Source organism: Suncus etruscus, chromosome 5 (assembly GCF_024139225.1).
Source record: "Suncus etruscus isolate mSunEtr1 chromosome 5, mSunEtr1.pri.cur, whole genome shotgun sequence".
In the NCBI taxonomy this organism is placed as follows: domain Eukaryota; kingdom Metazoa; phylum Chordata; class Mammalia; order Eulipotyphla; family Soricidae; genus Suncus; species Suncus etruscus.
Window position 1 is genome coordinate 112,854,188 of NC_064852.1, and position 21,356 is coordinate 112,875,543.

The window sequence follows — 21,356 nt, forward strand, 5'->3', positions numbered from 1 at the left end:
AATGTATTCAATTGCTGAAAAAGAATGAAGAAATCTGTAGCGGAGATAGATTCCCCCCCTCTCCTGAATCTGACATACTGGGGAAGCAGCCAGTTAGATCCTTGATGTAAAACATCTGTTGTTGCCCATGAAAACAGGAAAAACCATCCCTTGGGGATGGACAACAGGATTTCCATGGAGTGGAGAGGAAGGGCAGAGGACAGGGTCACTCAGGCATTTTAACTTGCTGTTGTTTCTAGAAAGGGTCTCCTGACATCTCACCTGGTGAGTTACCACTGCATCTGGCTCCAGCTGTCAAAGTGTTGTGTGAGTGTGTGACAAAGGTTGGGGCAGCAGCAACAGAATCAACTGTGTCTGCACCTTCGAAAACCCTGAAATAAATCACCAGTTTCATCTTCTCGGTTACTGCAAAGCCAAACACACCATCTGTCCAACACACAATTCTCCTGGCTAGCATTGGACCTTCCTACTAGAACAACCATCTGAAAGAAGTGAGGAGTGAAAAGTGTAGCAGTGAGGAGAGGGACTCACTGTCGGGGTCATGACTAAGATGTGAGTCAAACCCCCCCCACCAGCCTCCCAAGGTCTTTTTTTTTTTTTCTTTGCTAAGATTCTCAAAGCAACAGCTAGTGAAGTCAAATGATTGACTTTGGTGGTGTCAGCTACATGTTTCCAGATGAATAATTGAGCATTTTGGAGACAATTTGAGGCTGTGGATCTGGCCACTGTAGTAGTCTACTGAAATCTGCTTCTACGTATGTCCATGTTCAAGAAGTTTCTGCAATCAAGGCCCATCTTGTCATCCTCCTGCATCTGTGTTAAGGTGAATTCTAGAGTTGAAAAACTCAACAGATCATGACTGAAAGGAAAGGAGTAGTTTCTATCCTGTTGATTTTCTCTACAGAGCCAATAATATTTTCCTGTTGTCCTAAAAGTAGGGCTTATCCTTTCCAATTGAATCGATGCCTTGAATTTTCTCTTCCTTTTAGCCAGACTGTTCCTTGTCTTTAATTATCTCTGTCTAAGCTCCAGAGGCTCCTGACCTGTTGTTCTCAATGGCAGCCAAGCCCCAGCAAAACCACAATCTCTTTCTGAAGCCATTTAAGCTAATGCCCATCCAGGATCTCACCTACAGGGAAGATTTTCTGAGTTCAGAGTGTTGCTTTTATTCATAGTCACTGCTCATTCATCACCAAAAATCAAGCTCATAGCAAGCAAGTTCACTCATCCATTATTTTCTTGGAAATCTCAATAACCATCTATCTCTACCAGACCATCTTGACTTCATCCCACAGAGAATCCGCACTCCAGTTCTTCACCCTACTGGAGTCTATTAATAATGCCCCAAATGGCATCACAATAGTCTCCATGGAAAGTTAAGAAGTCTACATTGACACTTGATGGAAGAGCTACCATGTGTAAAATCTTTGAGAAGCTTGGTTTACTCCCACTTAACTTTCTTTGATGCAGGGTACAGGTTGGGATTTCTCAACGCAATAGATACATTTATGGGAGCAGCCCTTCCCTAAAAAAGAATGCATAATTCTGGGGCCAGAGAGATAGCATGGAGGTATGGCGTTTGCTTTGCATACAGAAGGATGGTGGTTAGAATCCCGGCATCCCATATGGTCCCCGGAGCCTGCCAGAAGTGATTTCTGAGCATAGAGCCAGGAGTAAGCCCTGAGCACTGCTGGATGTGACCCAAAAACCAAAGGAAAAAAAAAAGAATGCCTAATTCTAAGTATGCTCTGCTTCTTTCCTGTCTATTGTTCCCATAACCTGCCATTAAAATGAAGGTGATAATCATATATTACAAGATCTTCTCAAATGTCTAGAGAGCACATTTAGGGAGACATACATGCACACATTCTGAAGTTAATATAATAATTTTGGTGTCTAATCTTCTTGTTTCATTCCTGACAAAAATAACACTTTTTAGTGTTGGTATTTTTTTGTATTTACTTGAGAGTTCATTTCTGATTTAGTGAAATCACTGCATTCTTGAAAACTTGCTTATTCTCTGGTTGCTTACAGAGATGGAAAGGTATATGACAAATTCACCAGTTGTTGAACATTGCCACAGGATCAATGAAGCCATGTGCCTTCAATGTCTTGATTCCTTGTTGGCACTGAATTAGGAACAGCAATATCAGCAGGGCCCCTGGAGGTGAGAAACTCTCATGCTAACAGCATAAAGGCACTCAGCAGAGCTGACCAAGCCAACATTTCGTCATGAGGATATGTTCATTATCTGTTTCCTTTAACACAGTGGGCTATTAAGAACTTGAAATGCATCTTGCATGATGGAGGAGCTGAAATCTGATCTGTTCTTAATTTTAAAGAATTAAACTAAATCAAAAGTCATACATAACTGAAGCTGCCATGGAAAACAATGCAGTTCTAGATAACAGCCTCATGCTAGCACTACAGACATGAATGTGAGCTTCCTAACTCTGTATTATGATCAATGCACTTGATGATGTCTATTGAAAACACAGAGGCTCTCATTGGGGAAATGCTTTTCTTGAGTCATTATGCTACAAAGAAAAGGCAAAGTGGTCTCTGGAACATGGAAGAAGAGTCCTCTGAGCCCCCAGGGGTCACTGAATTTTGAACAGTATCCCCTAGGACTGTTAAGAAAACACACACACACACAGACACAGACACACACAGACACACACAGACACAAACACACACACACACAGAGCTTTTGAGCCACAAGCAAAGAGCTCAGAAAGACAATCTGAGTGGCTTGAAAAACTAGCTTGAAAAACAAAAGCAGTGGAATAAAACCAGTGGGTGTCTCATTGGCCAGCTCGCCAAAAGCACACAACTCATTGCTTACTTAAAAGGAAAAGCAAAAACTGAAAACACGAGAAGACAACTCAATCAGAAACCATCTCAGGAATGTAAGTAGTTTCCACAGACACTTCAAGTAGCCCCTGTGTGGTATTTCAACATGGACGCTTCTGCTTGTCTCCTTTTTTTTTTCTTCCATCTCTCCCCCTTCTCAGGAGACGCCTGCTCTTAAATTAATTAGGCCTGTTTGGTCTCTAATCAGACTGACAAGCAGGTGGCACACTTCTGGCCCAGAGCAGACTGACCTTTGCTTTGTGGAGGGGCCAAGTGTGGGTGCTGCAGACAGTTCTCAGATTGGGTCTGGTAGGGCCAGTGACCGAGCCATTAGCATTTGCCCTGCCTCTAAGCAAGCACAGCTGTTTCCTTTCCCCAAACTGCTCCTGCAGGGCCCCATTCTCTTTTTTTCTTTTTTAAAGAAGAAAGGACCACCCTGAACAGAAAGCACTTTCTATCCTCTCTCACTTAAAGCCCAGCATCCAGGCTGGTAGGAGAAATGGGAACCGGGAAAACCAGCAGATGATTTTGAAAGTCATCTGAGGAGAAAGGGCAGGACCGGGAGAAGACTATTATGGTTTTACTTGACAGAGACTGGTTGTAAGTGCCACTTTGCTCAACTTCAGGGATTCTTCTGAAAAAGGGAAAATAATTGTTTTCTTTCTCAATATCTTAAGGGAGAAGTAACATTAGATCGAGCAGTTCCTTATGGCCTTAATTTTCTTTCTGTCCCCATGCATTAAGCCTAACGTTGGAATTGAGCCCACTGTGCGCTGACTTTGAAAGGCCCTCCCCAACCTCGGGGGGGGGGGGGGCGATGAATTAGCCAGAATGAGGACAAGTACTAGAATTCCCCACCAGTAGTCAGGGTCACAGCCTGACAGGTGAGGGTGGGCACTGGGGAAAGGGGAGACTGAGGGACGGTAGCCAAAACCAGAGCCCCGTGGAAAAGACTTCCATTCTCTGGAAGATCATGTGCTAACTGAGGGCTTTGGGGCTCTCAGATACTTTTGGAAAAACTGCTGGGAAAAACGGAAGTTGGGGGCTGTTATTATTAGAAAGAACTGAAAGGTAGATACTGAATCAGAGCCAGATAAAGTTCTAGAGGCAGGGTTTCTTTATTCACACACACACACACACACACACACACACACACACACACACACACACACACACACTTCTCACACACACTCTATGAAAACACAAATCACATACATACACACACACCCCAATTCACATGTCAAATATGCACCACATACTCCAAAAGCCTATTTACAAGCTGCAACTTAAAATCTGCAAACACAGACACAGCTCCATACATAGTAAAGCATAAAAAAACTCACATTTTTAGAAAGAAATAAGAGCTCATGCACACACACCTAGCCTGTGACTCTATAATAGTACTCTTCCTACACACAGGGTATGTACCCCACAAATTCTACTTTATGTTTAGATTCTTTTTTTTTAAGGGAGGGGGCTGGGCAAAACAACCAATTAATTGGGCCAAGTCTCAAAGGGGCGGAAATGAAATGAAAAATCCAGGCTGGGTTATAAAAATAAGTATTTTTTTTTCAACATGCAGGAGGCTCATTATATTAATTAAACATTATTGCAGTGGAGGAAGGGGGGGAGGGTGATTAAGGCTGGGATGAGGGTAAGTGTTCTCTCCTGTTGCCCGGGGCTATGGTGATCTTCAGATATTAATCTCTCAGAGCACTCCAAAGCTGAAGAGATAAACACTTGAAATATGAAAATGTTTTTCTCTAGAGCAGACAATGTGGGCCTCTGGGAAAGGGCTGTGGGCTGTGTGGGGATGTCAATCCTCACTGCTCTCCTGGGGTCTGCCTACCACAGTCCTCAGGGGACGGTCCTTGGGTGGAGACCCAGCAGGACCCCTGCAAAACAGGGGACCCTTCCCTCCTTTCAAGTTTGAGCTATTTCTCATTTTCAGAATTAAATTTCCCTTCCTCTAAATCCTTGCTCAGTACAAGGATGTGAGAAAACCCAAAGCTAATGAGAAGTGTGAGGGAGTAAACAGTAACGATGGATGCGTGAGATCCTGAAGTGTTCTGGAATTTGAGACACCAGTTGTTTCACGCCATGATGATCAAAAATTAAACTAAAGAAGGTAACATGAAAGAAATCCTATGAAACACTAATGGTGATCAATTCGTCCAAGTCTTCACTTCCTCTCTAGTTTAAGACATTTCACTGGTATCCAGGTTTCCCAAGGGGGGAAAAAACCAACACTGAAAGTCAGGCCATGACTCTTCTCATGGCTGCCCTGACCACCACTTTCCTCAGGGCTTGCCCCCAATACCACCACTTTTCTTAGGGCTGCCCCAATGGCACCATCTTGGCATCTTAAACTTTACCTCAGTGAAGTGGCAAATATTATCAAGCAGATTTTTTTTTAATCTCCCCAGAGAGCTGAAGATTAAATACTCACCACTGAGAAAGAATGTAACCTCAGAGAGAGCAACCACACCAGCTCTACTAGCACTACCTTAGAAAGGCCAACTGTTGACTCTTTGTCAGGCCAGACATCTAAAATTCAGCCCCCAGAAGCCCAAAGAATGGCCTCACTTTACTTGAAGGATTGGCAGCCATCCTCTCCTTGGGACCAAGGGTCAGGCACCCCCGCATTTTGACAGTATCTCAGTCTCTATCCTTGCTTGATTACTAAAACTCCATCAGCCTCTGAGAAAGCTCAGAATGATGCCTTGTCTACCCTTCTGAACCCCTTAGGTCACTGCCTGGCTTGTAATGGATGGGAACAGCCAGTGCTAGTGATGAGGCAAGAGAGAAGTAACCTGAGCCCACCTCTGAGCACCTCTCAGGGCCTGTTTCTAGCTTTTTCTTTTATCTTTCCTCCTTCTTTCTCTCCCCCTTCCAGACTGCACTGTGATCACAAGAGAAAAAGGCAGAGGATTGTTCTATGTGGTAGGAGGAAGAGAGACTTGTGAAGGGTCCAAGAGAGCCTAAAAGCTTTCACTTAATTACCTCACACTGACTTACCTGGAAACGTGCCACCATTGGGGCTGGAGGGGCTGGTCCAGGTGCTCCTGAGCCACTTGGCATGGTCGTACATCCACCCACAGGGCTCCTCTGGGAAGTCAAACTTGCAGTTGAATCCTGAAGGTAGTTGCAAATCTTTGTCTAAAAATGTAAGAAGGAAGTGGGTCAGGGGAAGCCCAAAGAGAAGCACATGAAACAAGTTCCCAAGAACAGCAATTCCCATGGGTTCTTTCTGTAGCTGGCAAAATCTAAGTGATGGCTGGAGAAGAAAGGGTCCCTTTTATTTCTTCCTTTAACTCCTGTTGGCATTGGAGATGGCCTCAAGTGTCCTCCTCAGGCATGAATCTTGAGTTTGCGATCGTTCCTTTGGTAAGTGGTTATAAATGGGGCCACCATATGGCTCTGCTCTCCTTGGCCTCTTTTGCCCATCCTGGACAGCATACAAACATGGAAGTAGCTGTTTCATCTGGGCCAGAGAAGAGGGTCCTATCAGAGCCTCAGTGGAAGGCTGACTCCTGTCGACTTCACTCTCACAAGGGATGGAACAGTTCATTCACAGCCAAAGAAGCTGAAAGGCTGGGGAGATGCTGGTCAGGGAGGACAAAGTGACCTCAGCAAACAAGGAAGACTTGTTCACTACTGGTCACCTCAGTCTGCTCAGTTCTTCATCCACCTGGGGAGGCACCACCAGGTAAACAAAGGTGCCAGATTGGTTGGTTGCTGAGATCACTGCTCTGTGAGGGAGAATAACTGTATATGGCCCTCCAGCCCAGGGGCCCAGAATGCATTCGAACTGGAGATCTAACTACCTGGCGTTTTGTTCCAGCGGTAGGGCTGTTTCACTGAGGGGACTGGACTGCAGAACTTTTTGAGGTGCCACCCAGGTCTCAAAGTCCAGTATGAGTGAACACCAAAGATGAAGGAGAGTGTGCATGAGATAGGGGAATGAGGGAACAGTAGCCCAGGATTGGGTGCTTGTCAGTTGAGGCTATGAAGGCAGAAAAGACTGGTGGGTGTTGGGAGGAGTGAGGAAGAGGAGTCTTTAGCCTTCTCACTCCCCCCCCACCCCCGGCGGCTGGGCGCTTGGCGCCAGAAGCGAGAGCCCCTTGGGGCTCGCCCTTACCCCCGCCTCCCACCTCACCGAGTCAGTGAAAAAATGATCAGAGTAGTGGTATTTCACCGGCGGCCCGCAAGCCTTCTCACTTTCCTTCGTAGGGTTCTCAGGAAGGATGGTCTGGAGGGCCGAGGTTCTGAACACAGTTCTACCATTTTGGGAGTCCACAGGGAGCAGCATTACTGAACCACACTGCTCCAAACTGGGATGGTGGTAGCAAGAAGCCAGCCCAGGGACACAAAGGCGGGATTTGGGCCTCCCCTCCTCTGGAGAACGTAGACTGTTTGCCCAGTCTTGGCCAAAGTCCTCCCATACGGAGGAGAAACACATGGGATCTATTACAGAAGCATCAACCTGTGGCTTGGAAAAGTCAGCCTTGTGCTCTCATTCTGCTCTCTTCCCCACAATTTCGGGATTTCTATTTTTTCCATTGAAAACTAGGGAGTAATTCAATAGACCTTAATTCCTTTCTGATGTTTACATGCACACAGTATCCCAGGAACCAAATTCCACCAAAAGATCTTTTTGCAAAAGGAAAACAGAGGGAAAAAGAGAGAAACCACCAAAGCAACTTCAAATGAAAACCGCCCACTTCTCTAAAATGGGAAAATGAGATGAAACTTGTGGACGTTTGCAGCAGAACCTTGAAATTTGCTTTTGGAGGGTCTGTTACGCAGAACGCCCCTCCTCCCTGCCCTCCACCAAACTAAGCCTGCTAATCCAATACTGCAGATCCATTCCCTCTGCATTCATTCTCTTTCTGGCTTTTGAACCATTTTCAACGTATTTTGTAAGATTCCCCAAGTCTCTTTCTTTCATTAAAAAAAAAAAAAGCCAAGTTCATTAAAATGTCAAATTCTGTAGTCAACTAACCCTGACCAAGACCGCTGTCCACCCCACCCACACAACATACAAAAGCACATTCTTAAAAGCATGTGCGTTAAATTATCCCTCTGTGGCCCCACAACTTTAGCATTTCTTCTTGGCTCCCCTCCCATCACTCTCTGTAGTATTCTGGAGCCACGGATCCTTTCTCCTTTTCCTCCTCCCACTGATAAGTGGTCGAACCCAGAGACCAGAGCTTGGCCCTGCTCCTCCCATGATCTGCTGAGTGACTGGTTGCTGCCTCTACGGGTCTCCAGCCCTTCCCAGATCTCTTTGCCAATCTCCCCTCATTTTGTTTAATGAAAATTTAATAATGATCAGTAATTTAGTGTAAATGGAGGCTGTGAAGCTTTCAATTCTAGCCAAAAATGCCAGGTGTTCCCAAATGTGTGGTTTCTTAGGGAAAGAGCTCACATTTGCTAACCTCAGTCAGTAGAGTCTTTAAAAGAATTATTTTAAAAGTGCTGGACTTTGAGGCTCTGCCAATGAGGACTCTTTATCTCCTTTGGATGTCTAACTTGGAGTTAACTGAGAGAAGCTTAGCAGATATAATGGAAGCAGGAGGAAACTGATGGCAAAAAAGGAATTCAGCTTTGTAGGATGGTAAAGACGTTAACACAGGGAGGTGCCTTCAGGGTTGGAGTGGTGAGGAAAGATGTAAACCAGGCAATAAAGTTACCCCCTTGTTTTGCTTCCCTGACCAAGTCATCAGATGTTAGATGTTAGATGATACCCTGTTTTTACCCAAAACAAAGGCATTGCCCAACTTCCACTTTCCTTTTCACCTATACCTTTGATATGCAAATGTCCACCTAGACTGGAGTAGCTTGATATAGGTATCTTTGTCACTTATTTGACCTTCAGCCAGCCACCTGTTTTAGTTTTGGTTTTGATTTGGTGTGTACAGGAAGACCACAAAGTGAGAAGCCAACCAGATTCTATGATTCTCTCCTGACTGGCTTGGTTTATTAACTTTCACGGCTACCCTGCTTTAGACCCATCCACTTGGGGTTGGAAATACAGCATGGGGATTGATTTTACAATGTGATGAAAGGCTGATGTGCCCAAGCATATGGGAGACCCATAGCTCAGCACTTAGCAGGTAGAACTTCACCTGTCTGAGGATTCCAAGGATGAGGAGAGGGGCTAGAAGAGGAGAATAACCCCCCCCCCAAAGAAGTTCTTTTGGGGAGTGTGAGTGTCATTATTTCAGCAGATTAATGGCTACATCAACAGTGAATGGTGATTTTAACTAGTGGTTGCCCACTGGGGCTGGAATCTTACTCCAGTATCAGAAAAGTTTCAAGTCTGATTATACACAGTCACTGTTCCAACCCCCTAGTAATTGCCTTTTCCCCAAAGGGTCCCTAGGTCCCTCTCCCCTTTCCTCTGGGGTTCAGCACCCCAGAGCCTCCCGGATGCAAAGTCATGCTGCTCACCCTCCTCAAAGCTGCAGTTCTCCCCACATTCTGTGGTCTCCTCATCAATGGGGTAGAGTGTGGTGGTCTCCTCGCTCTTCATGGTGGGTCCTAGGGTCTCCACAGTGGGTTTGGAGTCTGTGCAAAAGCAACAGAAGGGTGGTAAGTGCCATAGCAGACCAGAAAGAGCCCTGTGACAGAAAGTCTCTGCTCTGAGTGGGAGGATCAAGGAAGACACAGGAAGGAACTGAGATGGCCATCCAAACTCAGAGGCTATGGTGACCTGTGACAGAATGACCCACCTTGGGACAGGCTTGCCCATGCCCTGAGCATCCTGTTCCCATCCCCAAATGAATAGTACCTATCAGAAAGATTTTACAAGATCTCTGTGAAAATGCCCTCCTGGGGGGAAGATAGGATTTGGGGTTCATCTCTGATGCTAGACAGGGACACAATGACCAAGGAAGAAGAGAATCTGAAACTTTGGACGTGGCGGGGCATATGTGGGGTTGCTCAGGGATTACTCCTGGCCCTGTGCTCATGAAATACTCCTGGCAGGCTTGGGAGACCCTATGGAATGCCAGCAATCAAACCTGGATGGATTGTGTGCAAAGCAAACTCCCTGCTGTGTCCTCGTTTTTATTTATTTATTTTTGGGGAGGGGCCAAACTTGGCAGTGCTCAGGGGTTCTTCCTGGCTCTGCACTCAAGAATTACTCATGGCAGGCTCAGGGGACCCTATAGGATGCCAGAGATTGAACCGGGGTTGGCCATGTATAATATTGCTTTGGCCTCAAAAGCTGGAAATATGTGAACTAAGGCTCCCTAATCTTGAGACTGGCTGGTCAGTGTCTCTTGGCAAAAGCTTTGAATGAAGCCAGAGGACTCGGGAGGCGAAATCCAGACTTGGTGGTTTGTATACACCAGAGTATAAATAAATGGAAGGGGATGTGGATTCTAAAGGTCTTAGACTCCACAGGGTAAAAGTCATTTTGGGCAGAGCCTCTGGGTCAGGGTGTGGGAAAGTTAATGCTTCCAGAGCAAACAGGGAGGCTGTATGGGAGTCAGGGAGCATAATGTGTGAGAGTGGAGGCAGCACAAGGGACCCAGAATGGAATGAATGAAGTGAACCCACTTATATAGAGACCCTCAGCAGACATAGTCAAATGGCCAAGGTGTTGCAAAAGTAAATGCTTTCCCCTCTATGTAGCTAGAGATCTTTCTAGTAAATCTGCAGACTTCTCAGCCATTTCACAATAAACACCCAACCCCACCTGGTGGGGCCAGGTATCCAGTTTGTCCTGAGTCCCAGATGATTCATTCACTCATCCATTCACTTATTTACTCACTCCTGTCATTCATCCAACAACTGTTGAGGAAATGAATGAAGGTGTGAGTCAGGCCTTGGGTGCGGTAGTACGGGTTCTGGCAAATTAGGGTATAAGCCCCCTGTGGCAGGGTGGGAACCTCCCAGAGCCACCCCCAGTGCCTCCGAATTGTGGTTGTTTCTTACACCTGCTCCTGGGTGCTCCTGGGTGTGTGATTAGGCACCTTTGTCAGCTCCCACTTCAGGGTAGCATTTAATAAAGCCACAAACACAAGGAAGGAATTGCTAAAGATACAGAATTGCTTCTCCATGCTCTGCTTGTCACCTTTCTGCTATTAAATATGATGCAGAGAACCTCTCCTACTTCCCTCTGCCCTGTCTGCCTCTCACTCCCAGCAAATAACCTCTAAGCATTGTCATTTGTAAGTTCAGATTTGTTGCTGTGTCACTGAGCCTCCGACTCAATTGTAAAGCACATTCTGGGTGGCCAAGCAAAAAGAAGTCATTTGAAACACAAACAAAGACGACAAACAAGGGAAGCATCTTGTCGAATGATTTACCATGATTTCTCCTGGTCTCCTTCTTGAGGAGGAATGAAGATGTGAAGCCAAGGATGAGAAGCAGAAACAAACGTGAATTGGAAAAGTCAATGCACCCACAGGGTCTCTCTAGGAAGAGTTTTCCAAAACATTTGGTTGTAGAAAGAGCAACCAGGTGGTGGTGGTGGAGAAATCTCTCCATGCAGGGATGCAGGGGCCCAGCCAGGCAGAGGGAGGGCAGAGCGTGTGAAGAGAGGGAGGAAACAGCAGCTGGACTTGCAGTCCACTGGGTTGGGCCTGGACTCTCAGAGGCAACTGGCCGTCAAACAACCTTACTCATCCTCAATTGAAACCAGATGTCCAGGACTTCAAAGGGAAGGAGGGGAGTGAACCCCAACTCAGATCTTCCAAGGAGTGACCAAGTGTGACTTTGAAATGAGAAACCTGTTCGTAGCCATCACTAGTACAGTTCCATTTGGGACAAGTAGGGTTCAGGGTACCATCAGGGTTTGGGAGAGGCCAGTAGTAACTGCCCCACTGGCTCTAGTGTTGGGTCAGAACAGGTGGGAGATGAAATACTCAGCACAGGGCAGGAGGGAGGTGGAAACCAGCCAGCCAGAGAGGAACTTCCTCTCTTTGGGACTCAGTCTCCCCACTTGTGCAAAAAAGCTGGCTTAGATCAGTGTTTTTCCCTAAGCTCTCTGTCCCCATCTCTTTAGGAGTTGGATAAATTCATGTAGTGAGTCATGAGTTGCATTTTTCTAAGAATCAGAGCTTGCTCAGAGCACAACATTGGGGACCCCCCACTCAAATATTTATGTATGACAACAAGTTTCTTCAGAGTCAGTATAGTTATTTCTTTATACAGTATCTCCAGTCAGAACTATATCTTCATTATTTCACTGAATTGTTTCTTACAACCCAGAGGGGAATCTAGCTGGTGATCATCTTCCCCACTTTCTCAGCTAAGATACCCTAAAAGTAGAGGGGCTAAAGTCACATGGCTGGGGTTATGCTGAATCAGAACCTAACCACACCAGTCTGTCTGAGGGGTGCAGGCCTAAGAATGCTCTACTGCACACACACACATGAACATATGTGTGCATGTGAAATTTTTCCAGTCATGAAAAAACTGCTTGAACTTTATAGGCACTAGTCAGAAACATCTTGAGTCCCTGGGCTGGACTCTACAGTAACTTTGGCAGGCAGCGAGGAAAGCACCAGGATAGGCTAGTGCCAGCTCTGCAGAGGGCAGGGGGCAGGAATGCCAACTAGACCCTTTCCTCAGGGCAGACCCTTTCCAGGGACCCAGAAAGGGCAGGTCTGCTCCTGGGACACCTCTGTCTAGCCAGGCCGCCTGGGGGTAGAGGCTTCCCTGCTCCTGCTGCCCTTTCAGAAGAACCCCAACCCCTTTGCTCTTGAGCATTCATCCCTCCTGAGGAGAAAGATGCCTTTTACAGATGTGGCTTCCACACGAAAATGAGGTCTCCGCCAGGGACATCTGGAGGCCAGATTCAGACATAAACCGATTACTTTATTATCATGAGGGTTTTTTTTTTTTTCCTTCTCTTCCCTAAATCAACAGCCACAGCCCTCTGGTCTGAAGATCAGGGTCTAATTGAATTTGGGTGGGTGGTGTGTGGTTAGGATTTGTTTTTGAGAGACTCGGGGTGGGGGACTGAAATGATCCCTTTGAAAAAATAACAAATAAAATAAATAAAACAAACAAAAAACCCCCCAACAATGTAGATCTTGAGGAATTGCCAAGACCAGAGGCAGCAGTGTACCAGGAGTTGGGGGTTTGAGGAGCAGGTAGAAGGGTGTTGGGTGGGTTGTAAGGGGGTGCTTAAGGGATAGAGCTTCTTTGGGAGGATGATGGCACCCCCAGAGCACCCTGTTGTTTGAGGGTCTGGCTTAGCCCCTCACAGGCAGCCTGGGAATGAGCAAGTGGTGGGGAGCTGGGGCGAGGAGTAGGAGGCCTTACCTGTCCAGTCACAGCCCAGGACTTCCAGCCGCATCCCAATCCCCGCTGGGGACCACCTCTCAGGGTACACTCTCACGAACTGGGCGGGAATAGGATCGAACCTTCGGATGTCAGGGGTATCATAGTGCATGTTCCCTTCAAACAGCTGTAGGGAATACAGGGCACTCAGTCCTTTCTGGGGGTGAGACCATCTCCCTCTCTCCTTTTCTCCCTTTCTCCCCACTTCTCTCAGAACACAGCTCAGGGTCAACTCTCGGGGACTGGCCTGTATCATTCATGCAAGCTCGGTTCCAAATGACTTTGAGTCAAGTGGAAGGTGACAAGGGACCCTAAAATGAGAAAATGAAAAGTTGGGTGGAAGGGGCCTTTGTTGGATTATCTCTTCCATCCAAGTACTGAGACCAAGGGCTGGGAAACCAGACTTTAAATGTGCATGAGAAGACCAGAGAAGAACGGGAGTCTGGGTCCCCTGCCTGACAGGTCATTGCCTGCTAATTAGGAAAATGGGTTTCACCCCAGGGCTCATATCTCCACGGAGAAGACACACTTGGCTGCTGCTTTTCAGATCACAAAAATCTGAAAAGATTGCCTGACCTCTAGGCTCATCCTTGTCCTCAGCAGTGCCCTGAAAGTCTTCAGAATGCCCAGACTCATGCACTGTTGGGTGACCCCGGAGATTCTCAGCATGGTAGAGACTCTCTCCCTGAACCACTGCCAGGTTGGCTGAAAATCAGCAGAGGTGTTTCAGATCTTCTAAGTACTGATTGAGAGACTTCACCTAAAGTACTGACTTCACCTAACTGATGCGAATGGTGCACTTCCCCCAGTACCATGTCTTAAGGAACTGCTGGTGTGGGCACAGCCCAGCGCTGTGTATGATGTGCATCCAGAAGGCTGCAAGAACAGTTCATTAGGTAGGATGGTTTGAGTCCTCAATTCTAAAAGGGGAGCACGGTGAAAAAGCCAGAGATACAACCAGGCTAAGACTACAGCCCTTCCCAGGACCCTGGATGGGTCTGGAGGAGCAAGGGTCAGTCCCCATACACACCTCTCTGTCCAGAACCCTTGGTCCAAAAACCACTCCATCCTTGGAAAATGGTTACTGAGCATGGGGCCACTCCAGTCTGGAATTGTGCTTGGGAATTGTCCCGAGTCACTGTGAAAGTATAAGTGTTCGGGACAGAACAACTGCTCAACAAAAGGGGAAAAACAGAGGTCTTGGTACCAACGGGGCTAGGAGAACCTGAAGCAGTCTGGCCACATTCAGAAGGAGTATTGTTTTGGGGATGCTGCTCCTTCATTTCTAGAATTAAGCCTTTAAAACCCACATACTCTTGGGATACCTGTCCAGATTTCTAGACTAACCTGGAAGAGGTTCCAAGGGGGCAATAACATCTTGGGAAGGCAGAGGTGAGTGGGGGCTAACATCTAGGTCTGTGTTGGAATAACCAGTAACAATTAATTCACCCATTTGGGTAAAAATTGCTAATTAACGGGTTGTTGATAATCTCATTAGAGGAAAACAATATGCTTCTGCTTCTGCAAATGGTAACTCTGCCAAAAAACTCTGAGTCCCACTATGCTTTGTCAGAAGCAGGATTCTCACAAATGAAAAACTCAGACACCAGTGCATGATAAGACTGTAAGCTTCTCCTCATATCCAACACAGACTACTTGAAAGGACGAGAGTAGGAAACAAACTGCAACCTCAACAGGTAACTGGGAAAATAAGCTGACACCACACTCTGAGGCAGAGAACAGGTAGGGTAAAAGACCAATTCAAAGGATGCTTCCATCCAAAGGTGCTTCCGTGCAATGAGTAACAAGCATTTCCTGAATAGGATGGAAACTGGTTAATCTAACAGGTAATGGCAGGGGGAGTCTCCTTAGATACAGTACCTGAGCCCTGTTGTGACCTGTGAGGCCCTGGCTACCTTGTGACTGTCAAAGTCCCCATCTATGATGTGGGAGAAGATAGGAAGAACCTTCTAGATATAGTATAAGGATCAAGATGGAACTTGAGGTTGAAAGCTGGTCTTGGGTGCAGTTGGCCCTACTGCTTTCTGGGACTAGTGGGGGACTGTATGAGATGAGAAGAAGATTGACACCCCCAACCCACTCTTCCTATGGGGAGGATGGGCCCCAGGCCTCCCAGGAACCACTTACCTTGGGCTGCTGGGTTCTAGGATCCAGGATGGATTCCCAGTCCTGGCCGTTGAGGCTGTAGGCCACCTTGAATTTGCGCACGAATGCCCGGCCTTCCACAGCGGTGATGCTGTCTCCCCCGCGGGCACCCTGGATGATGACCCCTTTCACAGTCTTGGGTGCTCCCAGGTCTATCTGCAGCCACTCCTCACCCGGCGTGGCCTGTGGAATCCGGGGGAACCAGCCCGAGCGGCTGCTGACCAGGCGGGCGACACTGGGGCTCCAGAGATACTCGCGGGTGGAGGATGCTGAGATCTGGGAGTCGGTGATGAGACCCGACTGCATCCCCAGCATATTGGAGCACGGGGCATCTGTGGGCAAGCAGGGGGGACATGAGTTTGCATGCCGCTGGGGAGATGGCACCCCAAGGATCATGTGGAAAAGCAGGCGGGACAGGTCTTGGGAGACAGGGTGCCCAACCATGGGAAGAACTTGATCTGCAAGACCATGGTCAGCTCTGGCCAGGGTGCAGACTGTCTGAGTACATGTTTGCACTGACATGGGCTTATTTAGGACCTGTGTCCCCAGATAGAATTGCTGTGTGCCTCAGTTTACCTAGTAGTCAAGGAGGCTAAGTAGCCATATTTGTCTCTTCTCTGAGCTCTAAAAGTTCACTGCACAGTGCCCAATTTACCGCAGTCTCTCCTGCTTCCATTCTGATCAATGATACCAGAACACCCTATATCCCACAGTGATAGAGGGGGGCTCAGCTGAGCATTGTTTCAGGGAATGTACATATTCCTGAGTCCACACACAGCGAAGCTCAGGCATTACTCCTGACTCTGCACGCAAGGGTCACTGCTGGCATGCTTGGGAGACCCTGTGGCATGCTGGGAGTCAAACCTGGATTGGCTGCATGCAAGGCAAATGCCCTCCCAGCTGTGCTATCGCTCCTGCTCCACCAGGACTTGTTCTGGCTTTCTCAGTGCTTCCCCAGCCTAAAGTCTAGTTTCCCCATATGCAATTCTCATTTCCTTGCACTCTATTTCAGAGAAATCCTATCTTTGCCCCATCAGAAATGCTAACCTCCAAGTTTGAAGCTATCGTCCACGGTCATGGGATTCCCTTGGCCACTCCTTCCCAAAGCACCTGGCTTTCCTTCCAAAAAGGAGTCCTTTCTGATACCCCATCACTGGAGTCAGTTTCCTAGCACCTTATTGAGGAATTAAGCCCAGGTCTCCCACTCTGTGACTGAGCCATCTTCACTCTTTTTTTTTTTTAAGTCTTTTTTTTTTAAGCTTTATTTTTAAGCTTTATTTTGTGGATGAGACTGAAGCCAAAGTCTCGGCTTCAGTTCAGCCAAAAAAAGCCATCTTCACTCTTTTTTATCTTTTTCTTTTTTTGGTGGATTTTGGTTTTTGGGCCATACCTGCTAACAATCAGGAGTTACTCCTGGCTCTGTGCTCAGAAACTGCTACTGGCTTGGGGGACCATATAAGACACTGGGATATCAAATCAGTCCATCCTAGGCCAGCCACATACAAGGCAAGTGCCCTACCACTGCACCACCACTTTGGCCCCTATCTTCACTCTTGGCCTTATCCTATCATCCCTCTGCAGAGAAAAGCTCTGCAGGTGGTCAAAAAGGCATTGGTGACCAGGCTATAAGGCAGCAAAGGTCAGTAAAAAAAATAAGGACAGATTAATGAGTTTATTGGGTGGATGGAAGTAAGGAAAACTCTGAAAGGATATGCAGTCTGGCACCATCCTTTCCAGGAAGTCCTTGAGGTAAAATGCTACAATTTGCAGGGTGCTGGGAAGTGGAAATGGAGGAGGCCACAAGGCCCTCAACTCTCCCCTCACCTGTAATGCGACAGCCATAGAGTTCCAGACGCAGGGCGATGCCTGAGTGCCAGGTCTGTGGCCGGATCCTGACGAACCTTGTTAATAGTGGTGCATGAAGCTTATTGGTCACCACTTCCATTGTGTTGGTGTTGGCCTGGAAGATCTGTAATGGAGACAGGGAATGACAGTGCTCAGCTGCTGTGGACAGCCCCATGGTGAAGTGCTGGTGAATTTTACTTCCCTCCAGCATGTGAAGAATCAATGTGTTGGCAGCTTGGGTCCTCCTTTTCAGAAAGACCATGAAGAGCTATTTGGAATTTCTCATGCTGCTTTTTTAGCTCAAGAACTGTAAGCGAGTCCTCACCCAAACTCTTATAGAAAGGAAGGAAAATTTTGTCTCTGGGCTGAGAGAAAGCAGTAGAAGTTATCTTGAAAAGAAAACCACTTTGAGAAGCTGAGAGAAAAAAGGAAAAAAAAACGTATCCCAAGTGGAAATGCCTTTTAAGGCTCTCAAAGTAGATGTCCCTTCCCTTGCAAGCCTCAACTCTCTTTCTCAAGGGGGAAATGGAATTTTATCATTGCAAAGTGCTTTGCCTTGTTTCTGGTGAGGACTTAGGTCTCCTGAACCATGACCAGAGGGTGAGAGGACCAACTATTCATCAATTTCTCATGTCAGCCAATACTCTCTGGGCTCTGCTGGCGGATGAGTCCTCCAGATTCTGTTCCAGTCTCATCTCACACTCGTCCCAACTTCATCCTGAAACCCAGCCATCCCAGACCCCATCTGACTCAGGCGTCTCTTCTGGGAGGAAAGGCTTTTGGGAGAAGCTTTCACCCAATGTGGTAGGCACCAGTCTGGCCTTACCAGATGGCCCAAATCAATAACTGCCAGATGGACCTTTGGCTTTTTTCACTTAATGCTATCCCTTAAAAAAATAAAAGTAGCCAGAGAAGTACTTTAAATTTCTCTTGGTGTTCCTAAGTCAGGGCAGAGAGAAACACCCACTCACCATCACTTTGGATTCAGACTTGTTGTGGCTGTAACTACCAAGTGCCTGTAAGTCTGCTTGCAACTGATTCTGCAGTATAAGCAATTTTTTCTGAGTAAGGGAACTGGATGCTTCTGTTCTTGACACCTAAAACACACAGGTGTCTGGGCCTTGACGGGGCTGCGACGGGAAGCACAAAAAGCCAGTCCACATAAATACCTTTGATCGAGACAATGTCAACACTGTTATGTCTACAATACCATTTAGGAGGTCAGAAACATTCTCTAAGTCTCCCTGAGAAGCCTGGGCAGAGAAGTATCCTATCTTCATCTAAGGAGGAATAGTTCATGGTAGGAAGCTTGCCACAAAGGGTAGGGAGTGCAGTTAGGGCAAAGAAGAAACCACTATGACAATGAGAGTTGGAAAGATTAATTACTATGGATAAGAACTGGGTGCTGGAAGGAGGGAAAATGATATGCACGGTACCCTTCAGTAATAGTACTGCAAACCATGGTTCCTAGGTGCCTAAAAGGAAAAAAAAGAAAAAGAGGAGGGAGAGAGAGAAATAGAGAGAGAGAGAGAGAGAGAGAGAGAGAGAGAGAGAGAGAGAGAGAGAGAGAGAGAGAGAGAGAGAGAGAGAGAAGATATGCAGAGGAGGGCAGGAGGGCAACTAGGGGCATTAGTGGCAGGAAATGTGCCCTGGTGAAGGGTGTTGGACACTGTATGACTAAAACTTAATTATGAACGACTTTGCAACTGTAAAAAAATAGCTAACTGTATTATGAACAACCTCATAACTATGACATGTAAATAGAGCAATTAATTTAAAAAAATAAATAAAAGTGAAGAAACAAAGCCCTGGCCATATGTGGGGGCTATAGGCTCAGGCTGCTCACAAAGATCCTCATCTTCTTCCAAACAACCACAGAGTCTCTGCTCATGGCTCGCAGGTCAACCAGCAGGGCTTGGATGAAGGAGAGTGGCCTCTGGGTGATGTTCACACACACCCAACATTAGAATGCTCCTGGCAGCCGCAAAGAACATTCCAGAAGCTCAGCGCTCATCACAAATTAGGCCTTTTGTCCCCCATAAACTCTTATTAGGACCCCACCATTTGTCATCCTTGGGCCTTCAATGACCCTCTCGCTGGAGTCAAAAGTTAAGAGGCATCTTAAAAGCATGTTCACACCCCAGAGAGTGTGGCTGGGGTGGGTGGCATGGATGAGACATCTTACATTTGGCAACAAAATGAGGAGATTGGCCTGCTGAGGACAGAGGGAAGGAGGAAGTGAGCTATATATTGGTGTTCTCCATCCTCAGTTTAATTCCCTTGTCCTTGGAGCTAAACCTGATTATAGAAGTACTTCTGGCCAATGTGTCTGAGCACAGACAGATAGAGAGAAGCTGGACCCTTCCCTTTCCCAGGCTGGATCTGCTTGTTTCATGAGCACTACCAAAGGGGGCACTGAGACAAATCAAGAATGGAGAAAGAGCAAGGTAATAGCAGCTGGGGACAGGACACCCGGGAGATGTGCAGAGGGAAGCGGAGAAGGTTCCTACACCTCTGGGAGATTTATTTCCAACAAGATATTGGAAAAGAGAAATAGAAAACTGAAGTCTAGTCTCCTTGGCACTTTACTCAGCTTCTAGGCTGATGGAGGGATAGAGGAACTGGCTCCTGAGAACAAGCATTTGCCCCGTTCCTAGCAGTCAGCATGAGTAAAAGCTTCCTGTTTGTTTTTGAATGTGCTTCTGTTTGGTAGGGAAGCTGTGGAGGCAGAACTAACTGTTCAATTCCATGGTGCTAAAAGCAGCAGGAGGGCCCTATGGCCTGTTCCTCAAGGATGTTGACTGAAGCTATATGTGACCCCATCAATAGATGGGAGTGCGAAGACCATGGAAAATGGGGGTTATAGGGGTTGGGTTTGCCTTGCCAACACATCATTGGAGTATTTCATGGCTCTGAACTCAAACACAGTGGCCAATCCCAGTACACACCCACCCTGGGACAGCTGAGAATCGTAGCAACCCTTACAAGCTTGTTTTATCTTTTCTAACCCCTTCCTTGCTCAGTCTCAGCAGGCAATGCCAGGAAATATCTCTGTTCTCCCCTCTGCCAGGCACCCTCAGTGTCTCTGGATGGCATCTGGTATGCTGGCAGGAACGAGAGCACAGTAGCTTGTGGGTCTGGGTGAGCACACACACATGTGAGTGCACATATGGGCACATTGAGGAAGGCCCAGCTTTTCTGTGGTTGCATGTGGATACAGGTTTTGCCTGAGTCTCCCCAAAATTGCACTAACAGTAGCAAAAGCCTGACAGGGAGACCTCCCCCATTCTCCCATTTTCCAATCGGAGGCATCTATCTGGTATCTCTATATTCAGCCATTGCATTGTGTTTGCTTTTCTCCCAGCCCCAGAACCCTAAAACCCAAGGTGAGGTTGTGCCAACGTGACCCCCAGTTATCCTTCCTGTTTTTGAAATGACTTTTTTGCTCGGTTTCTTACTTGCCTTTGGCCGAGTGCAGATTCCTGCCTACCTTGAGTCTTTGGTATTTTTGCTGAGGTGACACTCTCTTGCTTTATTATATTTTCAACACACCACCCAGTAAGGGTACAATGGGGACCAAACCCCAATGCCACTGAGACAGGAGATGGTCTCTGCTCATGAGAATCTTGGTATAAGCAAACAGCAAACACCTCCATCTCCCCTGCTCCTCTTCCTCCTGTGTTTGGAGAGGGGCTACCTTAGCTGCTATGTCAAGTCCTTTCTAAGGCCCAGAGTCTAGAACCTTCTTTACCCATCTAACTGGAGAATTGAATTACTCTCAGGGAGGTCACTTTGTAATAGGGCCTTTGGGCTACTCATTGTCCCTTCCAGCCCAAGTGTCTTAAGGGCCAAAGGCTGTGAATTTTCAGATACTGCAAATGGGGCTCAGTGGGGACAGCTTTCCTTGAGGGGAAACTATACCCTGCAGATGTTTTTGGTTCAAAAACAGTTCAAGTGATAAATAACAGAGCAATGAAGAACAACACCTTAGCCCTTATGGATCGTCTCTCGCCCAATGATATCAAAGTGCGATTGATGAAAATCCATTTTTAATAAAATATTTAAGCAGCCTCTATTTCTCCTGACCTGATGGATTTACAAGGTCTCTATTTTTCTTTCTGCCTCTGCCTATTTATAGCTGGGAAATGCTATCATATATTATACATCGCTATGACTTTCTCAATGTTTCT

The 21,356-nt window shown here is 46.8% G+C and overlaps 1 protein-coding gene across 1 annotated transcript in view; it reads right to left on the reverse strand.

The window, feature by feature from the left end:
• Nucleotides 1-21,356, reverse strand: part of NRP2 (neuropilin 2) — a 119,519-nt gene that overhangs the window by 35,505 nt on the left and 62,658 nt on the right. The window contains exons 8-12 of the mRNA XM_049773181.1: nt 17,146-17,290; nt 15,304-15,653; nt 13,138-13,282; nt 9,310-9,426; nt 5,872-6,012 (exon numbers count right to left, since the gene is read on the reverse strand). Of these exons, the coding sequence (XP_049629138.1) occupies nt 5,872-6,012; nt 9,310-9,426; nt 13,138-13,282; nt 15,304-15,653; nt 17,146-17,290 (898 nt within the window). The remainder of the gene's footprint in view (nt 1-5,871; nt 6,013-9,309; nt 9,427-13,137; nt 13,283-15,303; nt 15,654-17,145; nt 17,291-21,356) is intronic.